Source organism: Saccopteryx bilineata, chromosome 1, assembly GCF_036850765.1.
Source record: "Saccopteryx bilineata isolate mSacBil1 chromosome 1, mSacBil1_pri_phased_curated, whole genome shotgun sequence".
NCBI lineage: Eukaryota > Metazoa > Chordata > Mammalia > Chiroptera > Emballonuridae > Saccopteryx > Saccopteryx bilineata.
In genome coordinates this window covers 236,250,331-236,277,092 of record NC_089490.1, presented here as the reverse complement: position 1 = coordinate 236,277,092, position 26,762 = coordinate 236,250,331, and the positions used below count along the sequence as shown (strand labels likewise).

General features: G+C 42.5%; 1 protein-coding gene across 2 annotated transcripts; it reads right to left on the bottom strand.

The window, feature by feature from the left end:
- Window positions 1-3,237: 3,237 nt before the first annotated feature.
- On the bottom strand, window positions 3,238-26,760 carry RGS13 (regulator of G protein signaling 13). 2 transcript variants are annotated; one of them, XM_066253521.1, is made up of 7 exons: window positions 26,613-26,760; window positions 25,212-25,285; window positions 24,665-24,736; window positions 19,743-19,811; window positions 16,782-16,843; window positions 5,544-5,710; window positions 3,238-4,193 (listed from the first exon to the last, which is right to left on the bottom strand). In XM_066253521.1, the coding sequence occupies exons 4-7, from the start codon at window positions 19,805-19,807 to the stop codon at window positions 4,008-4,010; spliced, it is 480 nt and encodes a 159-aa protein (XP_066109618.1). In that variant the 5' UTR covers window positions 19,808-19,811; window positions 24,665-24,736; window positions 25,212-25,285; window positions 26,613-26,760; the 3' UTR covers window positions 3,238-4,007. The 2 variants fall into 2 exon arrangements, with proteins under 2 accessions (XP_066109618.1, XP_066109619.1); XM_066253522.1 differs by lacking the exon at window positions 25,212-25,285.
- Window positions 26,761-26,762: the final 2 nt, after the last annotated feature.

The window sequence follows — 26,762 nt, the reverse complement described above, 5'->3', positions numbered from 1 at the left end:
GAGGTTTGCGAGAAATAACTCAGTTCCAAGGGCTGCCAGGGAACCTCATCACAGAGTCTCCTAACGTAGCAAAATGCATTATTAATGGGAGCAGCCCGATGAGCTATAATCCTGTCACGAAGTCAAATTATCCGGCCGATTTTCCCGCCTCTTTCTGTAAACCATTCCTTTTAAAGTATAAGTTTCAAACCAAAGTGTGTTTATAGACCTGGCATCTCCCTTTGCTCATCTTGAGAAGTTTCCTTTCCTTATTCAGAGTGGAAGCTCTCTAATGAAGGGTGTTTATTATCATCCTGAAGTGAGGCTTGTTTACTAATCTCATGCGGTCCCATGGGGCTCATCTCTTCGTGTCTCCTTCCTCCTTTGTCAGTTTGACATTCGAGGTGGCTGTCCCCTCAGTTTGCAGTGTCTTCTGTGTTCTCTGATGTGTTTCATTCTGTTTTCCTTTGGTCTTAACGACTGTGTTTGTCCATGTTGATACTCATAGCCATGACTCTCTCAAGTCACATGCTTTCTCTTAATAATTGCCTTCCAGGACCTGCTAGGAAAGATGGTCTGGGCATGTGAGTCCTTTGAATTCATGAGACATGGGCAGGGCAGTTTCTGTTACCTCCCTGCGACAAGATTTTGGTTCCCGTGTTTGCATCTCCTGGCTGGCCCACCAGCCCATGGAGCATCAAAGCCTCTTGCTTTCTGCTCTGGACCAGGTCAAGTGTTAGCATGAGTGTCTCATCCCTCACTTAAAACTTGAATTCAAGTATTTTATCTCCTGTGACTCGCGATGGGAAGTACAGGTCCTAGAGATGATGATATTTTTAGACAGTGGGATCCTGTGATTTCCTTCCAGTCACACCCCATGATGCCTTTGAAGAAAGCGTTGTATATCTCTATTCTGTAGTTATTCTTCCAGAATTTGTAGAAAGCCCTTTGATAACATGATGGTGTGGCTGGTGAATTATAAATAAGAAGGTGTTCATCTCTGCCAAGACACTTGAATCTGAATTATGCAAATCTCTGTCACTATGTCTTTCTGAAGATAAGGCTATTTTTATGCAGAGACAATATCTGCTTATCTTCTACATCTCTAAGGTTGGAAAATGTGTATCTAACAGTAGGAGAAAATCATGAATACATCCAGGTTATGATACCAGAACTCTTAACACTATGTTTTTAATGCATTAATCTTAAAGTGCCAAGGATAAAACAAGTATCATGTAAAACTATATTAATATAGCCATTTCCTTGTAGCCATTTGATACAGTATCAGTTTTTGAATTTTTATAATCAAATATTAATTAATTTAAAAATAACCTAAAAAATAAAAAGAAACAGAATTTAGAATATTGTTAAGTTAAAATGATTGAAAACTGGCCCTGGCCGGTTGGCTCAGCAGTAGAGCGTTGGCCTGGCGTGCGGGGGACCTGGGTTCGATTCTTGGCCAGGGCACATAGGAGAAGCGCCCATTTGCTTCTCCCCCCGCCCCCCTCCTTCCTCTCTGTCTCTCTCTTCCCCTCCCGCAGCCAAGGCTCCATTGAAGCAGGGATGGCCCAGGGGGCTGGGGATGGCTCCTTGGCCTCTGCCCCAGGCGCTAGAGTGGCTCTGGTCGCGCAGAGCAACGTCCCGGAGGGGCAGAGCATCGCCCCCTGGTGGGCAGAGCATCACCCCTGGTGGGCGTGCGGGGTGGATCCCGGTCGGGCGCATGCGGCAGTCTGTCTGACTGTCTCTCCCCGTTTCCAGCTTCAGAAAAAAAAAAAAAAAAAAAAAAAGATTGAAAACCAGTGTAACTGTTGGTGACATGAAACACATTTTTCCATGTAGAATTCTTGAACAGGTAGCACTTTATGTTTAAATTCTCTAGTCCTCAGTGAAAACATTTCAGAGCTCCCTTAAGCAAAACAAACAGTTCATTACCCACTTTGTCATGATATCGCCCTTTTTTGGAGGGATGACTTTTCTGCTAGAAGACAACGATGAAGAATTAGTGTTGGGACACCATAAATTGTGTCATTCATGTGATCAGAGTTCTTGAATCCATAAAACACCTACTGTGTGTGACTGACACCATCAACTGGCCCTACCTCCTGACTTCCTAGATGGGGAGCCTTTGGCTTCCTGAGACTAGAGGTACAAGGATGTCAGGTGAGTGGACAGGCACTGATCTAATGGCTTTGCTCCTCAGTCCACAGCTTTTTGATTCCTGTCACCATGTGGCACCTGGTTTACCTAACATGAGCTGACAGCCGTGTGTGAGGTGGGCAGAGATATTATCTTCGGGGGGGGGGGTCAGTCAGCACATAAGTAAAACGATATGCTGGGTTTACCCTGCATTGGAATACAAGGGGAGAACGAAGGAGTGGAGAATGTTGGTTATTCTAATTTCATTTTTTATTTATATCAGGGTTTGGCTAATTTAGAACAGTTGAATGAGAAGGGCCCAGGTGCTCCTAACCTGCTCTAACCTTGTGTCATTTGTCCCCGTCTGTAGAATGTGTCCTACTTCCTCATTGGCTGATGAAGGGAGAAGATTATTTGAAACACGTAGAAACATCTTTTTCTTTTTTCTGACTAGGAATCGTCATTGAGTTTGGATGTCTCAAGACTTCAACCTATATTCTTACACTGGAATTTGTAAGAGAAAAAATCAATAAAATTCAATGACTTAGATAAATTTGGACTACTGGGATAACACCTTCTACCACTTACAAGAGTCTACATTAATGAATCATAAACTTTTTAATGAAAGTATTCTCTTAAACAGCTAATTTTCTTTTGCAGTAATGACCGCCCCCCCACCCCCAATACTTACTGAGTGTTGTGATAATCTTCTGCTTCATGAGGGAGAATTCCAGTTAACATTTGTTTCCATGGGCTACACAGCGTGGGTTTCTAGGCATTTTACAATAGTGATGCTATTTTAGTCACATCTGAGACCCAAGAAAGACTTTTTATGGTAAAACTAAAGATCTTGAACCAAATTTTCCTATAGTGAATATTTGGGGGAAATGACAGTACGTGATTTAGGTATTTTATTCTTCATTAAAAGCATAGACTATTCTTTCATTTCTGTGACATTTTCCCTGCACTTTTAGCTGAACACCTTGAAACAAGCCTGATTTCTTCCCTCTGGAATCTTTTGACAAATTCTAAGAGCTGCTATGAAAGAACAGATTAAAAACAGCCTTTTACTGGAAAAATAACTTCAGGATGTCTTTGAAAAAAATATGTTTATAAGTTTTTAATTTATGTTTGGATTTATTGATTATAGGGACCATGATGAATTCACATTGTGAAGGGGGAAAAAATCTCAGCATATAGAAACCAAACATTCTACCCTTATACTAATAAAAGTATAGATCTAAATGAAGAAATCAATACATTATTAAAGGCTTAATATTAGCAGGATCTTTTTACATATAAAAGACATAGGCAACATAGAAGTTCAGTTATAGACATAACAGTAGGACAATTTTACAGGTAAAACATCTCTCAAGATCCCATCCTTTTGATATTGCCCACGATACAACACGATTGATTATACTGTGGGTGCCAAGTTTGTCTACTAATTAGCATTATGATAAGCACTTCATCTATAGATTACATTCATGCCAGAGGCACAACTCATAGAACTACAACTTTTCAAGGACTATCCTGTGTGTTATGACAACAACATTTCACAGATAAGAATCCCTCTCTTAGTAGATCATGACAGCAAAACCATAACAAAGTCATGAAGAAAGACCTTTCTTTTTACATTTACATCAAGAGGCCCTAGGTAGGGATGACACAGATGATGTTATTCATGGCGTCAGAATTCTAGAGTTAATCCCTTTTTGGATTTGCTTCTCCTTGGGAACCAGAATTCAATTTATAGTTTGATTCCTTATATGTGATTCCTACTCTGTTTTTAATTGTGTGTGTGTGTCTGTGTCTGTGTGCTTTTTAATAAAAAGAACAAAGTCCCTACTTTCCATGGACTGTCTCCCATGGAAGCTTTTTAAGTGTGGTAGTCAGGAACTGCCGCTGGCCTGTGTGGTCTTCACCAGTCTCTGGTACATTTCTGACTTCAGAAACCTAGGGTAGGAGTCTCTCTCCATGTGCATGTACACGATTCTCTGAGCCTCTTCAAAGCACGTTCGAGTGGGTTCCTGAATGTTCCTGATGATGGTGTCCCTTGTGGAACTGTCAATGTTAATCTGAACAGGAAGATCACATCAGTGGGCAGAGTTGCAGACAGAAATAGACCGGGAAGTTTCATTGACCACCCCCCGCATCCATTTCAGTGCAATGGAGTTATTCTGCCTGCCTGTTGCATGGGCATCTGAAAAGGCACATGAGATAAACTCTTTGCTTCTTTAAATGTAAACATCCACCTCCACATTCCAGATAAAAATAACAGGAGGCCCCAGACCTGGGGAAGCAGAGACCATGGCTTACTTAGGAGGATGCAAGTGGTTTGTTAGTGGAGTCTACAAACAGGAAGTTTATGAGATGGAGGTCTTGTCTAAGGAAAAAAAAAAGGGAAGTTGGTGCTATTTTAAACTTTATCGTCCTCAACAGTCGTGAATGTTGATTTAACAGACGCTGCCCTGAAATGGGGAGAAAGGGACGAGAAGTGCAGGGATAGAGAAGTGGTCATTTCTTAAACCAAGTATTTTCCAGATGAGAGTTTTGAGGAACAAATCGGCAAGGGAGGGCTGTCCTGGGTGATGGGAATCTCGGATCACACTCTTGACCCTCAACCCCTTGACAAGAATTTTCCCTCCTCCTTCTCTCCCCACTAGGGGTGTCTCACTCTTGACTCTGGCTTTGCTGGTTTTAAAACTCAGGGGAGCAGTGAGCTCTCGGGTAGGGACACCGACCTTGCCTAACATCCCAGGGATGTCAACATGCCTATTTATGGTGACTGAAGTCCCTTCTAGCAAGGCCAGTTCTTCTTTCCTTAATAACTTTTTGAGGAATAAAAAGAATACTGAGAGTCTGACCAGGTGGTAGCATGGTGGATAAAGCATCAGATTGGGATGCAGAGGACCCAGGTTCAAAATCCTGAGGTCACTGGCTTGAGCAAGGGCTCATCAGCTTGAGCTCAGGGTCGTTGGCTTGAGCAAGGGGTCACTTGCTCTGCTGTAGCTGCCCCCGCCCCAGTCAAGGCACATAGGAGAAAGCAATCAATGAATAACTAAGGTGCGCAACAAAGAATCGATGCTTTTCATCTCTCTCACTTCCTGTCTCTCTCTCTCTCTCTCTCTCTCTCTCTCTCTCTCTCTCACACACACACACACACACACACACACAAAGAAAAGAAAACGGAGAGGCTTTTGGAGCCACTTTGGCCTGGCTTTGAATCCTAACTTTCCCTGCCTAACCTCTGGTGCCCCAGAACAAGTCAGTTCCTGTCTCTGATTCTCAGGATTCTTATCTGTGAAGTTAGGGTAACAATACTGACAGTACAGCATCATTGGAGACCGTGGATGAAAAGTGCCTGGCATGTCGGTGTGCTCTACAAGTATCAGTGCCCCGATTTCCATTGGCCGTGGGGTGGTTACCTCTCTAGGAGACTGCGGCTGGATGTAAATCTTGTAAAGCTTCTTTGCCCGAGAAATTCTGCTCCACCGCGAGGCAATTTTCTTATAGGTTTCACATGCCTTCCAGAATTTAATATTTTCATCACTATGCTCCATTTTTAGGTATGCTGCATAGACTACTGGACCATCTAAAAGTAATGGGGAAATTTGTTCATTTTAATGTCTGAACATCATTAAAAGCTATGAGAAATATATAGTGCAATTTAAAAGTAAAGTCTGAATCAAAGCTCCCAAATTATTTAACAAGTGAACATTATATAACACACCCCTTCATTCTTTCATTCTGAATCACTCAGAGCAAAATTTCCACTCCTGTGGGTGGGTCTAAGATAAGAGAGTACACGGGACTTAATGTTGGATCAATGGATAATGCTCTGGTCAGGAAACTGACATAAATCATCTAAGACCTCCAGCCAACCTGGCGGGAAAGAGCAAGGTAAAGACTCTATACAGCCAAGGCAAGGTTAAAAGGCAACTATCCAATTCATGCAAAAGTGATAAATTGATCAGGCTGTAGAGCCTGGGGTGTTTCTCAGTATCCAAGAGCAAGAGAATGTGGATAGAACAGAAATTCAACTTTGTATTCATGGTTTATTCAGAAATGCAGGACTGGGGAAAGAATGGAGTTAAGAGGGAGGGTTGAAAACTATCTCAGAAGCTAGAATGGGACAACGAGGGTGCACAACACGGCCACGAACATGACACTTGATGCCAGAGATGGTTATCCTCAGCTCTGGCCTCCAGCTGTCTTTCTGGAGTGGGTAGATAAGGGAAGCACATGAGAGGCGCTGTCCCCATGGAGGCACTATTCCCTAGGGTCTGGAGTTTGAATAAGAGGGTTAGGCAAGCTCGGACACGTATGACACATTGGTAAGAATACTTGGGTGGAAACAATATTCTCAAGATTCAGGATGAGCACTCTGAGATGAATGTGCAGCTTCTTTAGGTAATGAGGAAATCTCCTGGCATCTCTGAGAGACTGAATTGCTACATGATGACACACCATAACGTTTGATTGCTAGTGACAGAAAGGAGTGTGTAGGTACACTGGATAGGTGACTAAGCGTAGGATTCTGATGAAGCAATGCCTTGATCTGTATTGTTAACTGTTACAAGAAGGAATGGTAATCTGATGGAATGGTCATGGTGAGTAAAATCTCATTCTCCTTGTTCTTCACATAAGAGATTAGATGGAGTTCCCTAGCACTAGGTTCCTTGGCTTCTACTGGCTCTGTTTGTGGTGATAGAAAAATGAAGATAACAATTAAGGTGGCCCTGGCCAGCTGGGTCAGTGGTAGAGTGTTGGCCCGGCATGTGGAAGTCCTGGGTTCGATTCCCAACCAGGACACACAGGAGAAGTGCCCATCTGCTTCTCCAACCTTCCTCCTCTTCTTTCTATCTCTTCCTCTCCCGCAGCCAAGGCTCCATTCGAGCAAAGTTGGCCCAGGTGCTTAGGACGGCTCCATGGCCTCCCCTCAGGTGCTAGAATGGCTCCAGCCGCAACGGAGCAATGCCCCAGATGGGCAGAGCATTGCCCCCTAGTAGGTATGCCAAGTGGATCCCTATCATGCACATGCAGGAGTCTGTCTGTCTGCCTCCCCGCTTTTCACTTCAGAAAAAAAAATAACAACTAAGGCATTTGTATCAAAGAGAAAAAATCAAACAGAGGCAGATCCCTTCCAAGGAGGCATCAGGGCTGGGGACACTGGTCATCTGCAAGAACTATACTATATCCTTGGAATATACACAATCAGAGCAGTGCTTCTCCTTTTACGAGTGCAAATGTAGCCCTTGTGATGCTGGGTGGGAGATGGCTCAAAAATAATTTGCGTCGAGAGGATCGACAAGATGTGGGGGGGGAGACGGTGTATAAAAATGTCACAGGAAATGACATGGATTGGATAGTCCTGTCCCATGGTGGGGCGAGGGGATGTTTATTTTCATATTAAAGTAACAGTAAACTGTGCCTGGCCTCTCTCAGGCACAGGAGGCTGAGGCAGGACACATTGTTGACAGAGGACTGAGGCGTGGCCCGCCTTCAGGATCTAAAGATGATGGATGGGGTGAGCTTGCCGCCCCACACAGAGCACCCCTGGAGCAATAGATGGGCTCACTGCTCTTAGTCAGCCAAGAGCAATGTCACGTTTCCTTCCTGCAGCAGATACTGGGTGTAGCAATTGGTGCTCCTGTTGGAGAAATGACTGAATGGATGGGCAGACCCTTGCTGGCTTAGCGAGTCAAGCTGGAAGCCAATACTTGGAATTCCATGTATTGGAAGGAGCGGATTGATAGTGAATAAAATGAAAAAACAATGGGTTGTATTTTGTGATCAAAGGAATTTCAACTGAGTGCTTCATCAGGAAGAGATAATCAGGGTCCTAAAATAAAGCAATGAGTGATGAAACAGGACAAGAGGAAAAAAAAAGAGAGAGAGATAGAGATACCAGATATAATCTACAGGTCCTGAATTGCGAGTTACCCACCAAGCTGCTCCGATGGGGGCACTGGATGGGTGGGTGGAGGTGGGGAGAGGATTTGGAAGCAGACGACATGGTATTTTGAATGCATGCTTCCATTCGGGGTCAGCTCCATTGTATGGTCAGATGTTTAGAGGTTTGCATTCTGGTACCTGTCTGCTTCCGTATCTGCCTACCTCACTTCCCTGCTGGATTGAGTGGAAGGGGGATCTTTTTGGGCTGGCCACCAGGCTGGGCGTTTTCCAACATACCCAAGCACTTTGCTCACGAAACCGTCCATGCATGGCAACCTATATTTTTTGTCTAGATACCTGAGGTGGTGGGTTGTAGTACTGTTACTGTTCTGGGAAATTCTCTGCCCTTCTTGTAGGAGGATTCTACTCTCGCATTCATTTACATCAGCCTTGCCCATTGGACTTGTGGGAGCTGATGGAATGCATGCCGAGTGCCATGCGCAGGGGGCCAAGAAGGTTTAAAGATGACCACCACCAGGGGGCATGGCCCTCTGTCCCCCCCCCCCCCAGTAGAAGGACACATTCTAGAAAAGGGCTGTCCCTTTAGCCTAACATCAGAACAAAGCTGGGCCACAGAGCTGGAGCCGACTCCGCCATCGTGTAACATGAATAAGACATGACCCTTCCTTGTTGCAAATGGCTGCGGCACTAGTGTCATTTGTGTTCCTTTAGCAGAACCCAGGAAAGCTGACGTGGACCCCTGGACCCCGCCTGCCAGTTCAGATATGACACACGTTTGTCACGAGAGTGCACATGTGACAGGCATGACTTCCAGAACTCTGTCTTCATTAGACTAATGTTTCTGTCAGCAAAGCGGGCAGCTGAAAGCACGTATGTCTAACAGTGTTCCAGGAATCTTAAAGCCAGAACCAAACTGCTCAGTCTACAGTTTCTGTTGACTCACACTGGTCAGTTACAAGGTGGAATAGAAGACACCTTTTCCAAGCTGAGCATTGGAGCCCATGGGGAAGCTATTTACGATGCTCTCTCTCGAGCACCACCCTCGGGAGACCGTAAGTCCTCTAGAGCTGGCTGAATGGGCATCAATAACTGCACCAGTCAGATCAGTAGGTGGACGTCGTACATCGTGTGTGTCTTTTTCTTAAAACAAACAAGAGTGGTGCCTTGAGGATTCTCTCGCGTGTTCTTTTTCAATCTGTCACTGAAATGAGCGTCTCTGTGATGCACATGGTGACACACACCAGTATCTGCTACAGAAAGGAAATGTGACATTGCTCTTGGCTGACTCAGAGCAGTGGGCCCATCTATTGTTCCAGGGGTGCTCTCTGCGGAGCGGCAAGCTCACCCCATTCATCGCCTGTAGATCCTGAAGGTGGGCCATGCCTTGGTCCTCCATCAACAATGTGTTTAAAACAATTTCAGATCCATGTTATTTCTCAGCTGAATCACTGAGGATAATGAATTCTGTAATTCTGCCCACCTCTGTGTAGGCTCCTAAAGGAACTCTTGTTGTATAGAAATTCTCTGGTTTGGCTTCTCTGATATTAATCATTTCTGGCTGTTCTCCTAAATGCTCTTTGCTCTGTGATTATAATAGTAGCTTAAAGTACTGTGGGTTGTTTTTACATGCAGAAAACTTCTGATAAAGTTAACCATTATTAACAATATTTTATGTTTCCTTTTATTCTATTAATCCCTTGTTCAGATTTAACTGCTTATCTAACTAGTATTGATTTATGTACACACAGAGATACCTACATAAATTACCTTGTTGGCATTATACCGTGAAAGCAATTTTGTATTGCTCTTGTATACTTCATATCATGTAGCAAACACTGTTTCCTTTTTTTAAAAAATTCTCCATTGCAGGGCTATGCTCTAACATATTGAGCTATAATACACTATTTAGATGGCTTCTTCTTTTTATGTTTCAGATTATCCTACGTTGAGTATTTTGGTTTATAAATCTTTGCATCTCTAATTATGTCCTTAGGAAGAACTTAAAGGAGTGGATTGCTAGATTTATAATGTAATTATTTTTAGACTCTTGATACCTACTGCAAAATTCCTTCCAAAATGATCACATTATTTTTCATTACAGGGTTGAAGTATCTACCCATTCGATCCTTTCCCATATGTTGGGGTAAAAATCGGTGACTTGTAATGGTTTAAATTTACATTATTAGCCTGACCATGTGGTGGCGCAGTGGATAGAGCGTCGGACTGGGATGTGGAAGGACCCAGGTTCGAGACCTCGAGGTCGCCAGCTTGAGCGCGGGCTCATCTGGTTTGAGCAAAACTCACCAGCTTGGACCCAAGGTTGCTGGCTCAAGCAAGGGGTTACTCGGTCTGCTGAAGGCCCACGATCAAGGCACATATGAGAAAGCAATCAATGAACAACTAAGGTGTCGCAATGCGCAATGAGAAACTGATGATTGATGCTTCTCATCTCTTTGTTCCTGTCTGTCTGTTCCTGTCTATCCCTCTCTCTGACTCTCTCTCTGTCTCTGTAAAAAAAAAAAAAAAAAAAAAAATTGCATTATTAAAACAGTAATTGCTCTCCCGCTCTCCTGTCCAGCCTTTGAGAGTGAGGACTGCATTTTCTCTATCTTCTGGTGCCCTGAGTCTGCGCTGCCTGGGACCCAGCAGGGACTGAGTGAACAAAGGTTTGTCAGTTCTGGCTTCTGCTTACCTGAGGCTTCTGTATTTTAAAGTGACTCCTACAGGTTTTCAAAAGCAAAGTGAACCCTAATTACTTGGCATCCAGGAAGCACCAGAGGCCAGAGGATTGTACTTGACATGCTGTTACTTTTTGGTTTTCTGAGGGTGACAGACAGACAGATACACACAAATGTACTAACTGAGTCTCCATGTCTCCAAAAGGCCAGACTTTGTTGTTGTTTTGTTCCCTCTGAAGGGACAGAAGGCACGAGCAATTAGGGAAAGATGGAGGTGCTAAGTGGGAGAAGGGGAGGCATAGCATAGATTATAAGAGGGTTGGGAAGGAAACCATAGCAACAGCAGCCTGAGCGAGGAGCAGAGGTGAGAACAGATCACAGAGCAGGAAGCTGTTATGCGTAGACTCTCCTGGAGGAAGAGAGCTGAGAAATGACCCTGCCCCTGGTCTCAGGAGGCACCTGAGGGGACCCAGCACCTCTCCGCGACTTCCAGTGCCCACTCTGTGCCCCGATAATGTTACTCTACCGTCCAAGGTCATTCACGTCACCTAGAGGGCTCTGGGCTCCTGGCACGTGAACTTCTTTTGGTTATTTGAAGACACTAACCTCACTTACAGCTCCGGGGTTGTTGAACACGGTTCTCCTCTGCTTGGACCTCTCAGCCCCAGGTCCCAGCTGCTTCTCCTCCCTCAGCTCTTAGCTCAAAGTGTACCCCCTTCTGATAGTTCTCTAATCATCGAAACTGAATGGTCCTCGTCCACATGCCTTTCTTTCTTATGCATCCTGGCTTTCCTTTCTTCGAAGCAGTTGCCACTTTCTGGAATTAATTTATTAGTTCATTTGTTGGCTTAGTTGTCTGCCTCCTCCTCCCTCTAGAGGGAGCACGTGAGCTGAACACCGTGAGCTTGGCCTCTCACACCAGTGTCCCCGTGCTTGCAAGGTATGCCGGTCAAGGGGCAGGGCTGAGGAAGTCATCCAAGGGCAAGAGTTACAGCGTTATCAAACTTCTTTCTGTTTATAATAAAAATACTTTGCTCAAATATCAGTGGGCAACCTCGATTCTCATACTTTGAAGTTTGGCCGATAAATATATGTATGGACCTTCTGTATTTGGTTTTTTTTGGACACAGACTTATATTTTTGATTGTTGGTCACTCATCATTCCAAATGCATGTTTCTGTATCTTTTCTCATCCGAGTAGGTGTAGCCATTGGAAATACCCACAGGATTCTGCCCCCCTCCCATTTTTTTTTCTGGGTGGGTGCCTAATACTTTGGTGATGTTTTGGGATGCTGTGCTGTGTTTTGGGTCACCATCATTCCAGGAAAAAAAATCTTTGGTAATCCTCATGTATTTTTATGAAGAAGTGACTAATAGCTCAATTTTTTTTTTCCTGATTCATTTAAAAACTGACTACTTTTATGTCCATTTGGAAATAATTGACTTCTTTCCTAAAACCATCAAGGTTCGGAAACTTGGAGTACTTCCTGTCGTCTGGAGACATGAACATTTTGCAGAGTACTTTCTGCTTCAATCACTGAGGAGACTTTATTTATTTTTTTCACGTGACCAGTTTTCACACCAAATCCTGAAGAACCCTGCCCACCATGTTTCTTCATTCAAAGGAACACTAATTAATCTTTACTAGGCTTGCTTTTTTTTAAAAAAAAATTAAATTGACTTTTTTTTTCTTCAGGTTAGAAGAGGAAGTAGTGAGACAGACTCAGGCATGTACCCTAACCAGGATCCACCCAGCAACCCCATCTGGACACAATGCTCAACTAATGAGCTATTTTTAGCACCCGAGGCTGACACAGACCAACTGAGCTATCCTCAGTGCCCAGGGCCATGCTTGAACCAATTGAGCCACTGGCTGCTGGAGAGGAAGAAAGAGAGAAGGGGGTGGGGGGGGGAAGAGAAGTAGATGGTTGCTTCTCCTGTGTGCCCTGACTGGACATCCACATGCTGGGCTGATGCTCTATCCACTGAACCACCAGCAAAGACCTACACTTGCTTCTTTAAATTTCCCTGTCTTGAAAATACTGCCAGTAAGACCACTTATCATTTTACAGCTATCTGAACCAATGAGTCCCAGCTCAAAATACTTTCGGGAGAGTTGTTCCCCAGGGAACTCGCCTCCCCTCTCATCTCTCTTTATCCTGCGGCTCATACACACAAGGTCTGTCACAGAGGTCTCTCCCCTGTGTCGTTGTTCTCGACCTGCTCTTGGTTCACATATATTTACTCTGTCCTTAATTATGAATACCTTCAGGAAAACACTCCTACCTTCTTTCAGACACACGCCCTGCTATTCCCCCATCGGATCAGTTTTCCTACATGGTATACAGTCAGAACTAAATAAATGCCTCACTGTTCAGAGATCACACATCACAAGGCATCAGCTAACACTCAGGGCACTTTCTCGTTCTTTGGACAACCTGTGCCTTCTTCTGACACTCAACCTTTTATACCTGGTACCCCATAAACACATGTTTACTACCGTCCCAAGCCACCCTTTGGCCATAGATTAAATACTGATCTTTTATAAGGTGCTCTAACAGGAATGTGCAAGTCATTAATTGTATGTCCAAAAAAAAAGAAAATGTGTGTGTGTGTGTGTGTGTGTGTTTCTTGTTATGTCTAGAGCTTCACTCTGCTTGTCCAATGGGAAGGTATCACTTCATAAAACCATCTTTACTCTGGAAGCAAAAAATATATATTAAAAAAATACTGTCAGTCCCTCATGCAGCCCTTGGTGCAAATTTTTGTCCAAGGTTATGATTTTTAAAAAACATGTCTTTGCCTTGCTTTGGGCATTACTAGAAGTTGCTTCAATTGTCATTTCCTCTTTGTCCCAATGCCCCTTAACTGGAATGCTTCCCTGTGTTCTTCTAGGAGATTACCAGTTTTTGAGAAATCTTTTTATTATTTCTGTGTTCTTTTATCTGCCATAGGGGCACAGGGGATTTGTTTATTTATTTTATCAAGTTCATTGACTGGTACCTGAGAAGTGCTTAGTAATTTTTGATTATATATTGAGCAAAGGCACATACTGTCTTTTAAAAATTAATTTTCTTATCAACAATGTATCATTCAATACCATCTAGAGTGCATCTAGGTTGCTGGCATTATTAATTTCTAACCAATGTCTTGGTTTTGCCGCAGTCCTGTCCTTAAATTGGTGATTGTCGTGGATTTCCCCTTTCCCAGCAAGAAGTTGAATCTACCTGTATTGTGATGACTGTTCCTTAATAGTTTCTAAACCAATTGCTGTTCATTTATGGAAACCAAGTCTAATCTCTTTCATTTCCATAGGGCTCTCTGAACTACATGTTCTCAGAAACAGCCTTTTCATCTGTGTAGGAAGAGCCGTCTACGTAGCTTAGCTACAGGATTCATTGTCCTGCTATGTCTGATTAATGTCGACACGTTTAATTCTCTGGCACATTTAATGGTTGTAGTCTTAGTTTTCTCTTTCTCATTGGGTGGTTCACAGGATGAATTATTTCTGTCCCGTTTTTATTATGTGATAATTGAGTTTTCACATGAATGTCCCTATAATGCAATTTCTGGTAACAGGCTTGCCCTGTGCTGGCTGGTTTTTACAAAGGAGCAGCATGTCTTCCTGTGCTCATCTTTTCCGTAGACTTTGCTCATTCCCATGATGCTGGGTCTCTAAATTGCTAATTCTAGCTCAGCTCCCTCTTGAGACCATTACCAAGTGACTTGATTCCCTTTGTGGCTGAGACCTCCAGGACCGGCACAGAAACTCTTCCATAACACAGCTTGGTATTTTTGCTCTCTTCTTACTAATATCTGCCTTGTCGTTATTCATCGGCCCTTTGCTGAGTGCCCAATTCTGCAGCAAGCATGTTTTCAGTTTTGTGAGGGAAGGGTGAAAAGTGAGTGAGAAGTGACCTGTGCTCTGAGGGAATTCACAATCTGGTGAGATCACGCAGCTGTGGAAAAAACCCAGAGCGCAAAGTAGCTGCAGTTAGAAGCAGAATTAAATAAGGCTACCGACCACAGAGAAGAGAGCAGAAAAACGTTTTCAAGAGGTTTCATGGAAAAGGTGGAAGCTGGAGTTTACTCCCAGGAATGGGTAGAGCAGCTGAAGGAGACAGAGGGGACTCTGCACAGAAGCTTGGAGCAGGAGAGCCGTCGATGTAGGACATGGAGCAGCTGTCACAGTGGTGGATGGGCAGGCATGTATGTGCGAGGGCGGAGCTGGAGGGAACTGGGAACGAGCACTGAGGTGGGTGCAGACATCTGTATTGGAGTGGCGGAGAGGACTCAACTGAGTTGTGGTGACAGCTAGCACAACTCAGTGTCAAGAAGCCTGTGGCTATGGTGACCGACGGGGGGAGGGGGACACGGAAGGACAGATGTCTGTGTCACTCAAAGCTCACGGATGTTTAGAGTGCTGAATATCAAGTTGGAGATTTTGGACTCTTTTGGTAAGTGGCAGAGATATGGACTTTATAACTAGTAAAAATAATTAGGAATTATCGCGTGTGTGACCTGTGTCGGGCATTGAGGTAGGGGCTTTACATCCAAGCTGTGAAAAAAATGCTGAAAAGATAAGGTGATATTATTCCCATTTCACAGATGAAGACTCTGCAACTCCCTAAGGGAGATCTACCTGGAAACATTTGAAAACATGGACCACAGCGTGTTGGGACCCGAATACAAGTTATTAGCAGAGGATCTGTCAGGATGGCTGACTGAACATACACTTTCTCATGTCTGCCTCTCATTCCAGTATCCGTCCTGAAGTTGACCAAAAACTATATATACAGATGTAGTTTAAAAAAACAACAACACTATCGTGCTGGCAAACTTGGTCACAGATTAGAAGGAATAGTGCAGAAGTGAACGTCAGTGGTGATGGTGGCAAAGAACAAAACCGTGCTCTCAAACACCTGTCAGAAAGTCGTGCCATCAGAGATTGGCACTCGGGTAGTGACCCAGGCTGGTTGGCGTCAGTGCCAACAGAAGGGGGGGCTGTCAAGCAACCACCTGAATTGGTGGGTAATTAAGGTATTTCAGGAGGAGTGGCCACACCTTCTGCCATTGTCCTTGGGACCAAACCCTGATAGCAGTCTTCAGACCAGGAGGGAGACCTGAGGCAGAGAGACCAGATAATGCCCCAGGAACATGGCAACCCCCAGGGGGAACAGGAAGAACCCTATCCAGAATCATCACTTTCACATCCCACCAACTAAACAACCAAGCAGTCCAGCTAACACTCTGTCCCGGAATCCTTAGGCATAAACGCAAGAAACATTCTCAGAGAGGCTACCGGGAGCCTCAAACAAAAAGAGGTCTATAGACTAACATTAGCAAACGTTTCAGGGGAACAAACTCCATGAAGAAAAAAAAGGCTCCAAATTCAGCAAATGAGAATTTTTGTTGCGTACCCACTGCATTGTTTTTCTGTACTTGCCTTTTGATATTTACTGTTTTATACAAGCCCCCAATTCCCTAACCCAAACACTGTCAGCTGCCCACACGGCTGCACAGACTCTTTCCTATTTCTTGCATTGAGCCCATGACTTTATCTACCTCATATCCATTGTTATCTTGCATTTGTACCATCTGAATGTTGATGTTATACACAACCTTACGAAGGGTCACTTACATGAGGCATTGATCAAGTGGGAAGCAAACTTTGAAGAGTTTTAGAACATCAAGACTCATATTTACTCTTACTTTTAAAGGCACGAAGAAAGGCAAAAAATATATTTTTTAAGATTCTAACTTTATCTGGCGCTGGTAAAGCCGGTATATTTCCGTACGTGTTACTACATAAGCATATTTTCTGAGGGATTTTACACACAGACTTGTAAAGAATTCATATTCACAGTGACTAATTTTGTTTTAATTAACACTCAAGAAAATCATGGTGGTTGACATGAGAAACTATTTTCAGGGTTTCCTTTTTTAACTGTGGCGGTTGCCACTTAGAAGGCTACAGGACGAGGGCACACTGTCATCATCACCCAGGGTCCCTTTTCCGTATGAATGGAGCTGGCGTGTTACCCAAAGGGACAGATACGCAATACTCACGTTTTGTAGCCATCAACTTTTCAAAAGACTGGGCCCACTGTAACACTTCTTCCAAAGTCAGGCTTTGAAAAGAAACAAGGGGGTGCTCATTACACGAAAATATTCTTGAGGTTTCACTGAACTGAGTAAAAATCTGCTGTCTTGAAGACAACACCAAAATACAGTCATACTGCATGTATATGAGATGTTGGGTAGAAGTTTACCTTCCTGTGATCTTTTATATACTATATATTTTTTAAGTGAGAGGTGGAGAGGCAAAGATAGACTCCGACATGTACCCTGACCAGGATCCAACTGACAAGCCCACTAGGGGGCGATGCTCTACTCAGCTGGGCTGTAGCTCTGTTGTTCATCAACCGAGCTATTTTAGCACCTGAAGCGAGGCCATGGGCCATCCTCAGCTCCTGGGGCCAACTTTGCTTAAACCATTTGGGCCATGGCTGCAGGAGGTGGGAGGAGAGAGAGAGAAAGAGAGATGGGGGGGGAAGGGTGGAGAAGCAGATGGTCGCTTCACCTGTGTGCCCTGACTAGGAATTGAACCTGGGACTTCCACACTCTGGGCTGATGCTCTCTCGCTGAGCCAACCAGCCAGGGCTGATCTTATACATTTTATTTTTACTTCCTAAATGCGTAAAATTGTGAAAATTATTATAAACTTGAAAATAAATAAGATACACTTGAAGATGATAAAGAATTATAGTCCTATAATCTCTGTGTTCTCAAATGATCACTGTCAATAGTTTGATTTGTGTCTTTTTAATCTTTTTTTTTGTTACTCGTGTTTGTGTGTGTTTTAATCAAGAAGTAATCACACTCTGCTGTGGGTTTGTGTGTGCATGTACCTTATATGTATGTGTGGGTGTGTGTATATATCCTTATAATGAGCTTTAATATGTCATCACAGTTGTCTTAATAACCATTTATAGTCTTGTAATTTATAGTTATTATAATCATTGCTATTTCTTACCCTTTACAGTGACTATAAAATATTCTACAGTGGGGAGGGGGGACATTTCATGGTTCACATCATTACTCTCCATAAGCATTTTTATTATTTCTCATTTTTCACCATTAGAGCCTGAGGTGGCCCAGGCTTCACCGTGCCCTCATAGTTAGAGGACTTCCTGGGAGATTGGCAGAAGCAGGATCAAGTGGGTCAAAAGATACACATTTTTAAGGGTCTCGGTACAAATTGCCAAATTGTTTTAAAAGGGTCCTCATGCCTTGTAGGTGGCAATGCTATTTGCCCGCATATCTACCAGAATCTTAGAGTTTCTCCACAAACTTTATTTGCCTGCATTCTCATAATCAAGTTGTCTCTCATGTATAGATATTTTCTGTTACTTCTATCATTTTTTTTTACATGTTGAGGGTTTTCATTTTATTTTTGTGAATAACTGCCATTTGGTAGATGTAACCTTAACAGTATTTGCTTTTTTCCCCTTTCAATAAAGTATTTACCCTTTAGAAAATGTCTGTGAAGGATACTAACTTTGGGGGATTATTTCTGTTCATTTTGGTGAGCTTTTAAGGTGAATTTCCCATGCCTACATAGGAATCATCTGACTTTCCCTCTTTTAAAATACTCAGTGTGTTCATTGCTATTCAGTGTATGAGACATTCTTAAGTTTCCTGGTGTAACTGTGTCTAATAAAAGACAGCTATAGATACAGGCTACCGCTGGCCACTGGCTAATTCCGGCATACTTAGTCCCATAATTAGTGTTGAAGGAACAGCCATCAGCATTAACAGGTACCTGACATCGTGCAGGGAGATTAGGGAAAGAGGTTACAAAATAACCTGGAACACGGAAAAGTATCGTCGGAGTCCTAAAAAAGGTCAAACGGCTTTTGTTTTCTAAAAATTTTGATGGCTCTTGCCAGTTTTAGATGGACTGTTTGCATCAGTTCCGAGGCTTAGAAGCATACTGTTGTGAGGAGTGCTTAAAAAAAACAACAACACATTTCCGTGAAACAGTTATCTGACTCACTGTTCTCTTCTCTTATTAGAACTTGAGGAACTGTTGCCTAGAACAACCTTTCTGATCCAGGGACATGGGAAAGAGCTATGCCAGTTGTCTTGCTTATCTGTCCCTCCCACCCACGTCCATTATGTAGGAGAGAATCAAATCCTCAGCATGAGCAAAGATGCCATCGCTGTCTTGGGTTAGCTTAAAATTTGGTGTCGCTAAGAGTTGGAAAGAGAATTATTTTACCTTTAAGAGTCATGAGATTTATGGAGATAGATAAGAATTGCACCCAGGCTGGGGGGGGCTCATTGGATAAATCATCGTCCTGGCACACCAGAGGTCATGGGCTTGACCCCCTCCAGGGCATACACGAGAAACAATGAATGAGTGCACCACAAAGTGGAACCAAGTGAAACAATGAAATGATGCGCTCTCTCTCTCTCTCTCTCTCACTCACTCTATCTCTCTATCTTTCCTTCTCTCTCTCTCAAATCAATGGGAAAAATTTTTTAAAAATTGCAGAAATTATGGTTGGGGTAAAGCTCTAAAATGAAATTTTCTTTTTGATTTAATCCCATTTTTGTTTGTAATTTTTTCTTAGGTTTTCAGAGTTTGACACTGTCCCATGTCTGTCCAGATGTCCTTGTCACAACTGTTCTCAATACCTCTGTCCCTTCATCCACCCATCCATCCATCCATCCATCCATCTCATTTTAAAATAAGCAGTCTAGAACACAGGAATCTGAGAATGTTAATTCAGAATAGACTCTCCAAAAACATTTAACTTGCCAATTTCTCAAGTGTAAAGCAATGAATAATGAAAATGGAACTGTGACCGTGATAGACGACTGTTCTTCTGGGGGAATTACTCATGTGCAAGCTAAATCTCTCTTTCTGAACAAAATATGCTAAGCTAGCAGTTGAAGACATAGACCCTATTTCCCTTGTGGTGGGATGCTGTATCATGGCCGTAGAATTTAAATGCTACTTACTTTGAAGGGGGCCTCTTAGATGCGTCTCTGCATATCTGACAAACCCAGCAAGTCCGCCTGCTCATTTTTCTAAAGAAATAACAGCACACGCTCAGAATAAGTTAGTCATTTAAAATAATTATATGCTGGAGTCAATCTCAAAAGAGCACACAGAGTTATAAAACTTGAAGTTAATGGAATGCAGTCACTGGTTGGGGGTGAGGATGGCAGAGGAGAATAAAAGGGCTCGCCTCATAAATATTTTATGGGAATGTGGGTACTTTGAGTTGTGACTTTGGAATCCATCTGGCCCACCTATTTGTCAAATCATAACATGTAAAAAAGGATTAGCTCTCTGCAAAAGATCTTCCCTTGTAGTTGTCCATGACAATGAATTCATCAACTCCCAAAGATTTCCTTTTTTGGATAATTTTGTTTGTAGAAAGATCTCTCAGTATATTGAAACAAATACTTGGCCTTTTGTGATTAGCCATATAAAATAGGGTGTGTAGCCAAATTAAAAATAAGCATCTTCACAGTGAGAATTATCTGGTCCTCCCCATTCTGGGCAGTGTGACTTTGACTTCAGAATTCAGGTAGCGTTCTTCAGCCCAAGTTTGGTGTAACAATGTACAGTATGTCATTTTTAACTCAGGACTTTGAGAAAAGGACTTAAACATTTGTTAAGAATAAATAAATCCGCACTTTAAAATGAAAGCTGAAAATATTTTGCTAAACATATATTCACACTTACATACAATGATTAAGGCTAATCAGTTTTTATAGTCTTTACTGATTTATTTGAAACATCTGTTAAACCCTTGTTCTGTTGCAAGTTCTGATGACCAGTAATCAACACAGGTCCCATCTCCCCTCTTCCCGTTCTCAGGAACAGGCGGTTAAAGTTCACGTGATGGAGGCGTTGATGTAGGAAGGGGAGGGGCCTGTGAGAACCCTCAGGAAAAGAACCCAACCAGGCTTGGGGCGCTGAGAGAAGGCACCCCAGAATTGTATGGCGGGCCTGTATCCTTCAGGCTGTGCTGAGGGAAGTGGAGAGGCCAGTTTGGGCAAAGATCAGGAGGCAGCAGGTCATGTTCCAGTGGAGGAAATGATCAAATGCTGTCACCACGCACATGTAGAGAATGGCAGGGAGAGAGCTCAGAGGCCGAAAGTAAGATGGGACCAATAGTCACGTTCAAAGTGTCCCATGCAGCAAAGCAGGGCTGAGAGAGGGAGTTGTATGGCTGGGCAGAAGTAGGACATGTGAGGTCTCACACATGGTGCATTTCAGAGTAAAGAACTGGAAATTCACCAAAGGTTTTAAAATAGGGAATAGGCATGCAGACATTTGAAACCGTTGTTGTGAGTAAAATGGATTGAAGTATGTCAAGGATATACTTAAGGGGACCAGCTAGGAGGCAATTTCAGGAGTTTCAGCTTTGATTGGGAAGGTGGCAATAGAGTTCTCTCTTCCTTTCTCTTTCTCTCTCTAATGGAAGCTGTGGACAGAAGGGTAGAACAGAGATGGAGAGGCAGGGCTATGCTCTTTGACCAGCCTGGCCTGTGCTGTGCATTGTTCACGTTCATGAAGTCTCCAATGTGAGTGGCACATCCTGAGGTTGACCAATGGTGGATATGGACAGAGATTGAGGACATAGGACAAAGAGTGAACACTATAGCATTTCAGGTTCCTGAGAAACGGGGAGATGCTGGGATTGAGAAGGCAGGAGCTGGGACATTGGATAACTGGAAGCACAAGATTTCTTGCTTCCTTGTAACTGGAAGGGGGAGGGGGAATTACAGGTGCAGATCCAAGTATATTTGCAGGTTTGGGGATAAGAACTTATGGACATTGTGGTTGGGTGGACTTCATTTCTGTATGGATCTTTGCAGTAAAGGAGGACCAAGGGACAAGGTAGTTAAAGGTATTTGCAGGAAAACATCCAATTAGGACTCTTTTGATTGTCAAGTATAGATTCAAACTAGTTTAAGCAAAAGGGAGAGTTTATTATAAGGATATGTTCATGTGTGCAGTTAGGTTCCGGATGGCCTTAAATGTTGCGTTCTATTCGGTTGGTAGGAATAATGCAGTGAGGTCTTTCAATAATCGTATGATGAAAAGAAAAGCCCTTTTCTGGAAAGTTACAGCTGACTGAACATGATTCACATTGAATTAAATTTTTTTTATTCAGTGAGGGGAGCACAGACAGACTCCCACATGCGCCCTGACTGAGATCCACCCAGCAAGCCGACTAGGGGACCATAATCTGCCCATTTGGAGCGTTGTTCCATTGCTCAGCAACTGAGCTCTTCTTAGCATGGCAGAGGCCATGGAGCCATTCTTAGCACCCAGGGTCAACTCGCTCTAATCAAGCCATGGCTGCAGGAGGGGGAGGAGAGGAAAAGATAGAGAGAGAGAGAAGCGAGAAGGGGAGGGGTGGAGAAGCAGATGGGCGCTTCTTCTGTGTTCCCTGGATGGTAATCAAACCCAGGACATCCACATGCTGAGCCGATGCTCTACCACTGAGCCAACCAGCCAGGGCCCCACATTAAATTGAGACTGAAAGAAAACTGTCCCATTGATGGACCATCCACAACTGACCTGGTGTATAATTGGGCCCAGCGCTACACTGCTGCAGTTCAAGTTTGAAGGTTCCTCATCTCTGTGATCACCTCCAAGACGCAGATTACCCAACGGCTCTCTGCTTATCTCTTAAGTAGGAGGCTGGTCAAGAGCTTCCTTTTCTCATGTCCTCTCTGTCAGTCTAACCAGTCATTCCTGTCTTCTGGACCTTGACTTCTCTCCTAACCACTGACTCATTGTAACTATCATTGTTATACCTCACTGTCTGCTCACTGAGCAAACAGAACTATGTGTGCACATGGGCGACTTCTGTAATTGAAGTTCACATCTAGGCACAAGTGATCATATTGTCTTGTATAACATAGTGGGATCGTTCAGCACGGGCAGAACAGTCAGGATAGGCAGCACCCACTGGGGTCAGAAGCATAGCAAAGGTAAATGAATTTCCAGGTGCACCAGAATTTCAGGGCGCTCCCACAGCTCCTGACAGATGAGAAAGATGTACCATAATCATTCTGGGCTCTAAAGCCAACCAGCCACATGCCCGAGTTTGATTGTGGGTGCAGTCATGAAAACCTGCAGGGTCTCAATTTCCTTCGCTCTCAAGTGGGGTGGTCAAGAATGGAACAGCACACATGAACACCTCCTGTGCCACTTAACCAGACGCGCATTTGGCTTCTGCTGCTCTGTCACTCGGGAAGTAGTTCCTGAGCTCTTTGTGGGCACAGGAAACCCACACGTCAGCCCGTGTTCCTTCCTCTTTCTGAAATCTCAACCCAGACCTCACACGCTTTCCCAGTTAAGTGGATTCATTCTTCACTGCGTCGGCCTTCTCCCTGACACACCTGTTTGTGTTTTTCTTTGTCATAGCGTTCCTATCATCCTATCATTTCTGCTGTTCACATCACTTGTTAGTCACTGGAGATGGAGCTCTAGAATCAGCTGGGACTGCTCCTGGGGTTCAGACACTCTGGAGTGCAGGTGTCGCGTGGGAGGGCTTGTTGCTCAGGAGCACCGTGCCAGCAAGCTAGCCTGCAATGGGAGGAGAGGACAGCCGGCCAGAGCTTCCCCTGCCATAGGGTGACACAGGTTGTCCCTCTGCAGAGACTCCTGGTCTGCAGCAGAGAAGAAGCTGCGATTCACCCCCAACCCACCTGTCAAGCTATGGGCCCTGAGGTAGGGCTTCATCCCCAGGGAAAGGGCCCCTTTCTAAGTGCCAGCAATGGCTCTGGGGAGACAAAGAGCAGCCCTGCGCTCGGCTCTGTAACTGATTCAGACGGAGATTCAGAAGCAGGTTCTCCAGCCCAAGCAGCTCATTATTGGAGTGACATTGGCAAAGGGGTGTACAAAAATATAAATGTAGATAAAGTATACAAAAACCATGCGATTTATATTTCTGATTTATCTACGCTTGCTAGACTATACGTTCCTTGGAGTGTTATCTTCAAATGTTATTGGATAACCACATACAAGTAGTTGTTTGCATGCTGTCTAATATTCCAAGTCACATACTCAAGGATTTATTAACCCTTTGAATAGTGAGTTTTTTTTCATGCTTGCTGACCCCCAGGAATGAATTTTTTTTTCTTCAAAAAATGTAATTAGTTTCAGTTCCAGTTTTATTAACTTAAAATCATGTTTGATAACCAATTTAGGGAAACAAGAACATATATTTGCCTTTTTAAAATGTTGCCTTACATATTTTTTAAATAAATCAATCGTACTCTGGATGGTCAGGAGGCACGAGGACGTACACGAATGTTCGCACTGCTCAAAGGATTAAATTACAGAATATCAGTGGAAGGTAGTGACCCAAGTGCATCAGCAATTACATTTAAAAGCAATTACATATGTGAAAGATGCATGATGCATAGAAGAAGTAGATCACAAAGCAGTCTTGCTTTCTGAGGTTCTCTGGTTTTCTGCTCCATTTGGAAACAGACCTGGTAGGGCGCTATCAGTGACTGGCGCTCTGCTCCATGTGCTATCAGGGACCGGGAGCCCAGCTGCCCCTCTCGAATTTCTGGGACTCAACGTCCACTCAGATTACTAATGGACTCATTATGCTCCACTACTTTGCTGGGGTATCACAGACCATGCCCCATGCTCTTCTGATGCCTTCTACATTGAAACCAAGAGATATGCTCACAAATATTTAACCCACTTCTGGCAATATAGGACATCGCCCCCCTGAGTGTATTACCTCTTCCAACCAAAACACTGCCAAGACATAGCAAAGGAATATACAAGGCTTACACATGGAGAATAAAAAAGAGATCGAGTCAGGACACAGAAAACAACAAAATATTTTAAACTAATTTGGAAAGCAAATGAAGGAATAGAAATTAAAATCTCATACCTCTAGTTTGAGAAGAGAAGAGGTAGGCTTTGGAATTTCTTCTGACAAAAGGAAGAGAATACAATTCACAGTCTGAGGACAAAGAATTTCCAAAGTAACTAGTGGTTTAATGAGAAAGGTCTGTAATGCTATATTTAACAGTGTTTATCATTAAGTAGTATATTTGTTTAATAATGCCACCATGTAGAGAAAAGAGTGAACTGTTTTTACACTTAGGATGAGAACTTTTAAGATATACTTTTGATAATTTCAAAAAAAGTAAATTCTAAATTATTTTTAAAGTGTAGTTCTTCAGGATTAGAATTTAATAAAAATATTCCATTGATAAACTAAAACTTAATTGGTTTGTAGTCAAATTCAATTAAGACCATCTTCAGTTAAATTATACTCTAGTAATTAGAGCACAGGGGGTCATTGACTAGTAAAAGCACAAATTAGCCTAAATTTTCCATACAGCCACAATTCTGTTTGGCAAACAGAGCATTCCTTGGGAAAAGATGACCTGAACTGACATGATATAAAATCGATTTAAATGGGAGAAACTCACCAAGCTTCAAAATCAATAATAATCTTTTTTTTCCCTCATGTTAGTAATGTGATATGTGGAAAATTTCCATTGACCTAAAAATTAAATGACAACAAACAGAAAAAAAAAGATTATTGTGTGCTTCCTGGAGAACACATATTTGGCAAAGATTTCTATAAACACCCTGCCTTACATTTTTAAGCAAATAGCTTATTCACTTTGTTAGTATTGGATTGTGGTTATCCCTATTTTTGATTTGTTAATTTTTTAAATCTAGAATATAATTAATTTTATAGATTGATATTCTCACAATTTCTATACTTTAAATTTGTGTTTTCCATTGCTGATTCTTTAAATATTTTTTTGTTTATCTAATCATGCATTAATTTGCCTATCTTTTTTATTTTTCAACATTCTTTTGGGAAAACTAGTGTGCACCTTTATAATCTAAGTATCTTTAGAACCAGTTTAAGTGTCCATAATGATTTTTTTCTTAGTGTTTTCTCCTGATTATTTTAAAGAAAGCATACATTTCATTTATAGAATCTAAGTCTTAGAGTGGTTATAAATGCATTAGAGATGAACTAAGTTGAACATATACAATGCCAGCAATAGATTCAAGTTTGCTCTAGCATGTAAATGAAGTCTTTCTCAAAACGATATAAAAATGTAAATGAATTTTCTTAAATTGAGCCTTTCTACATATTAAAAAAAAATTTTTTTACTATCCTGATAGGCAGTTGGTTAATCCTTTCTGTTTATGTACAGTATCTGTATTTAAGCATTTTCTTTCCATTCTGATGTAGCATGTCATACAAAATTGAGAGAAACCTAGAGACATTTACATTTTTGTGAGGTTTAATTTGCCATGGCACACAACAGTCTTGATTTTTAAAAAGCAAACAATTTTTTTGTAGTTGTACTTAGGCATAACGTTAAGGAATGAAGAAATTCTGTAAAACCAAGACTAACAGTGCTTCACATAAATAAACCTTACAATCTGCGATCAGTACAACTAATTAAATGATGGAAGTAATTATTTGGTAAATGCATGATTTTTGAAACAACGAAGCCTAAGATATCTGATTTTATATCTTCAGCTAAACCTACACACACACACACACACACACACACACACCCTCAAATGAAAGACTATGCATACTCTACTCTAAAACTGTAATATTCCTTGACTGCTCAATTTAGAAGCTTCATTTATGCATGTGTGACTATAAGTTTTGTTGTTGCTTTTAGGTATAAAACGCCTCAGCCAGGCCCAATATATGCGTTTACTGGTTTGCTTTCCTTAGAAGAAACCTGCTAACATTTCTAACAGCCCTACCACAGTAATAAAAATTCACCAGTCATTTATACCAAGCTAACACTATTGCATCCATCCACTATGTTTGAGAAGCTCATACTTACAAATATATCTTGCAGAGCTGTCCACCATGCTAAATTTTATTTCCTCTTTGTCTGATCCTTTTGAAATCAGGGTCTGAAACTTCATGAGACACCCAGCACGTTATTTTTCTAGGCATTAAAAAAAACAACAGAAAACCACTTTTCTGTCTC

What these genes read in the sequence shown, in the direction of transcription:
- RGS13 (XM_066253521.1), bottom strand. Translation starts at nt 19,807, where the DNA reads ATGAGCAGGCGGACTTGCTGGGTTTGTCAGATATGCAGAGACGCATCT. An exon ending in TCTAAGAGGCCCCCTTCAAA is followed by an intron (nt 16,844 to 19,742) that starts GTAAGTAGCATT and finishes TTCTTTTCAAAG; the next exon opens with CCTGACTTTGGAAGAAGTGT. An exon ending in AGCCGCAGTCTCCTAGAGAG is followed by an intron (nt 4,194 to 5,543) that starts GTAACCACCCCA and finishes CTTCCTGTTCAG; the next exon opens with ATTAACATTGACAGTTCCAC.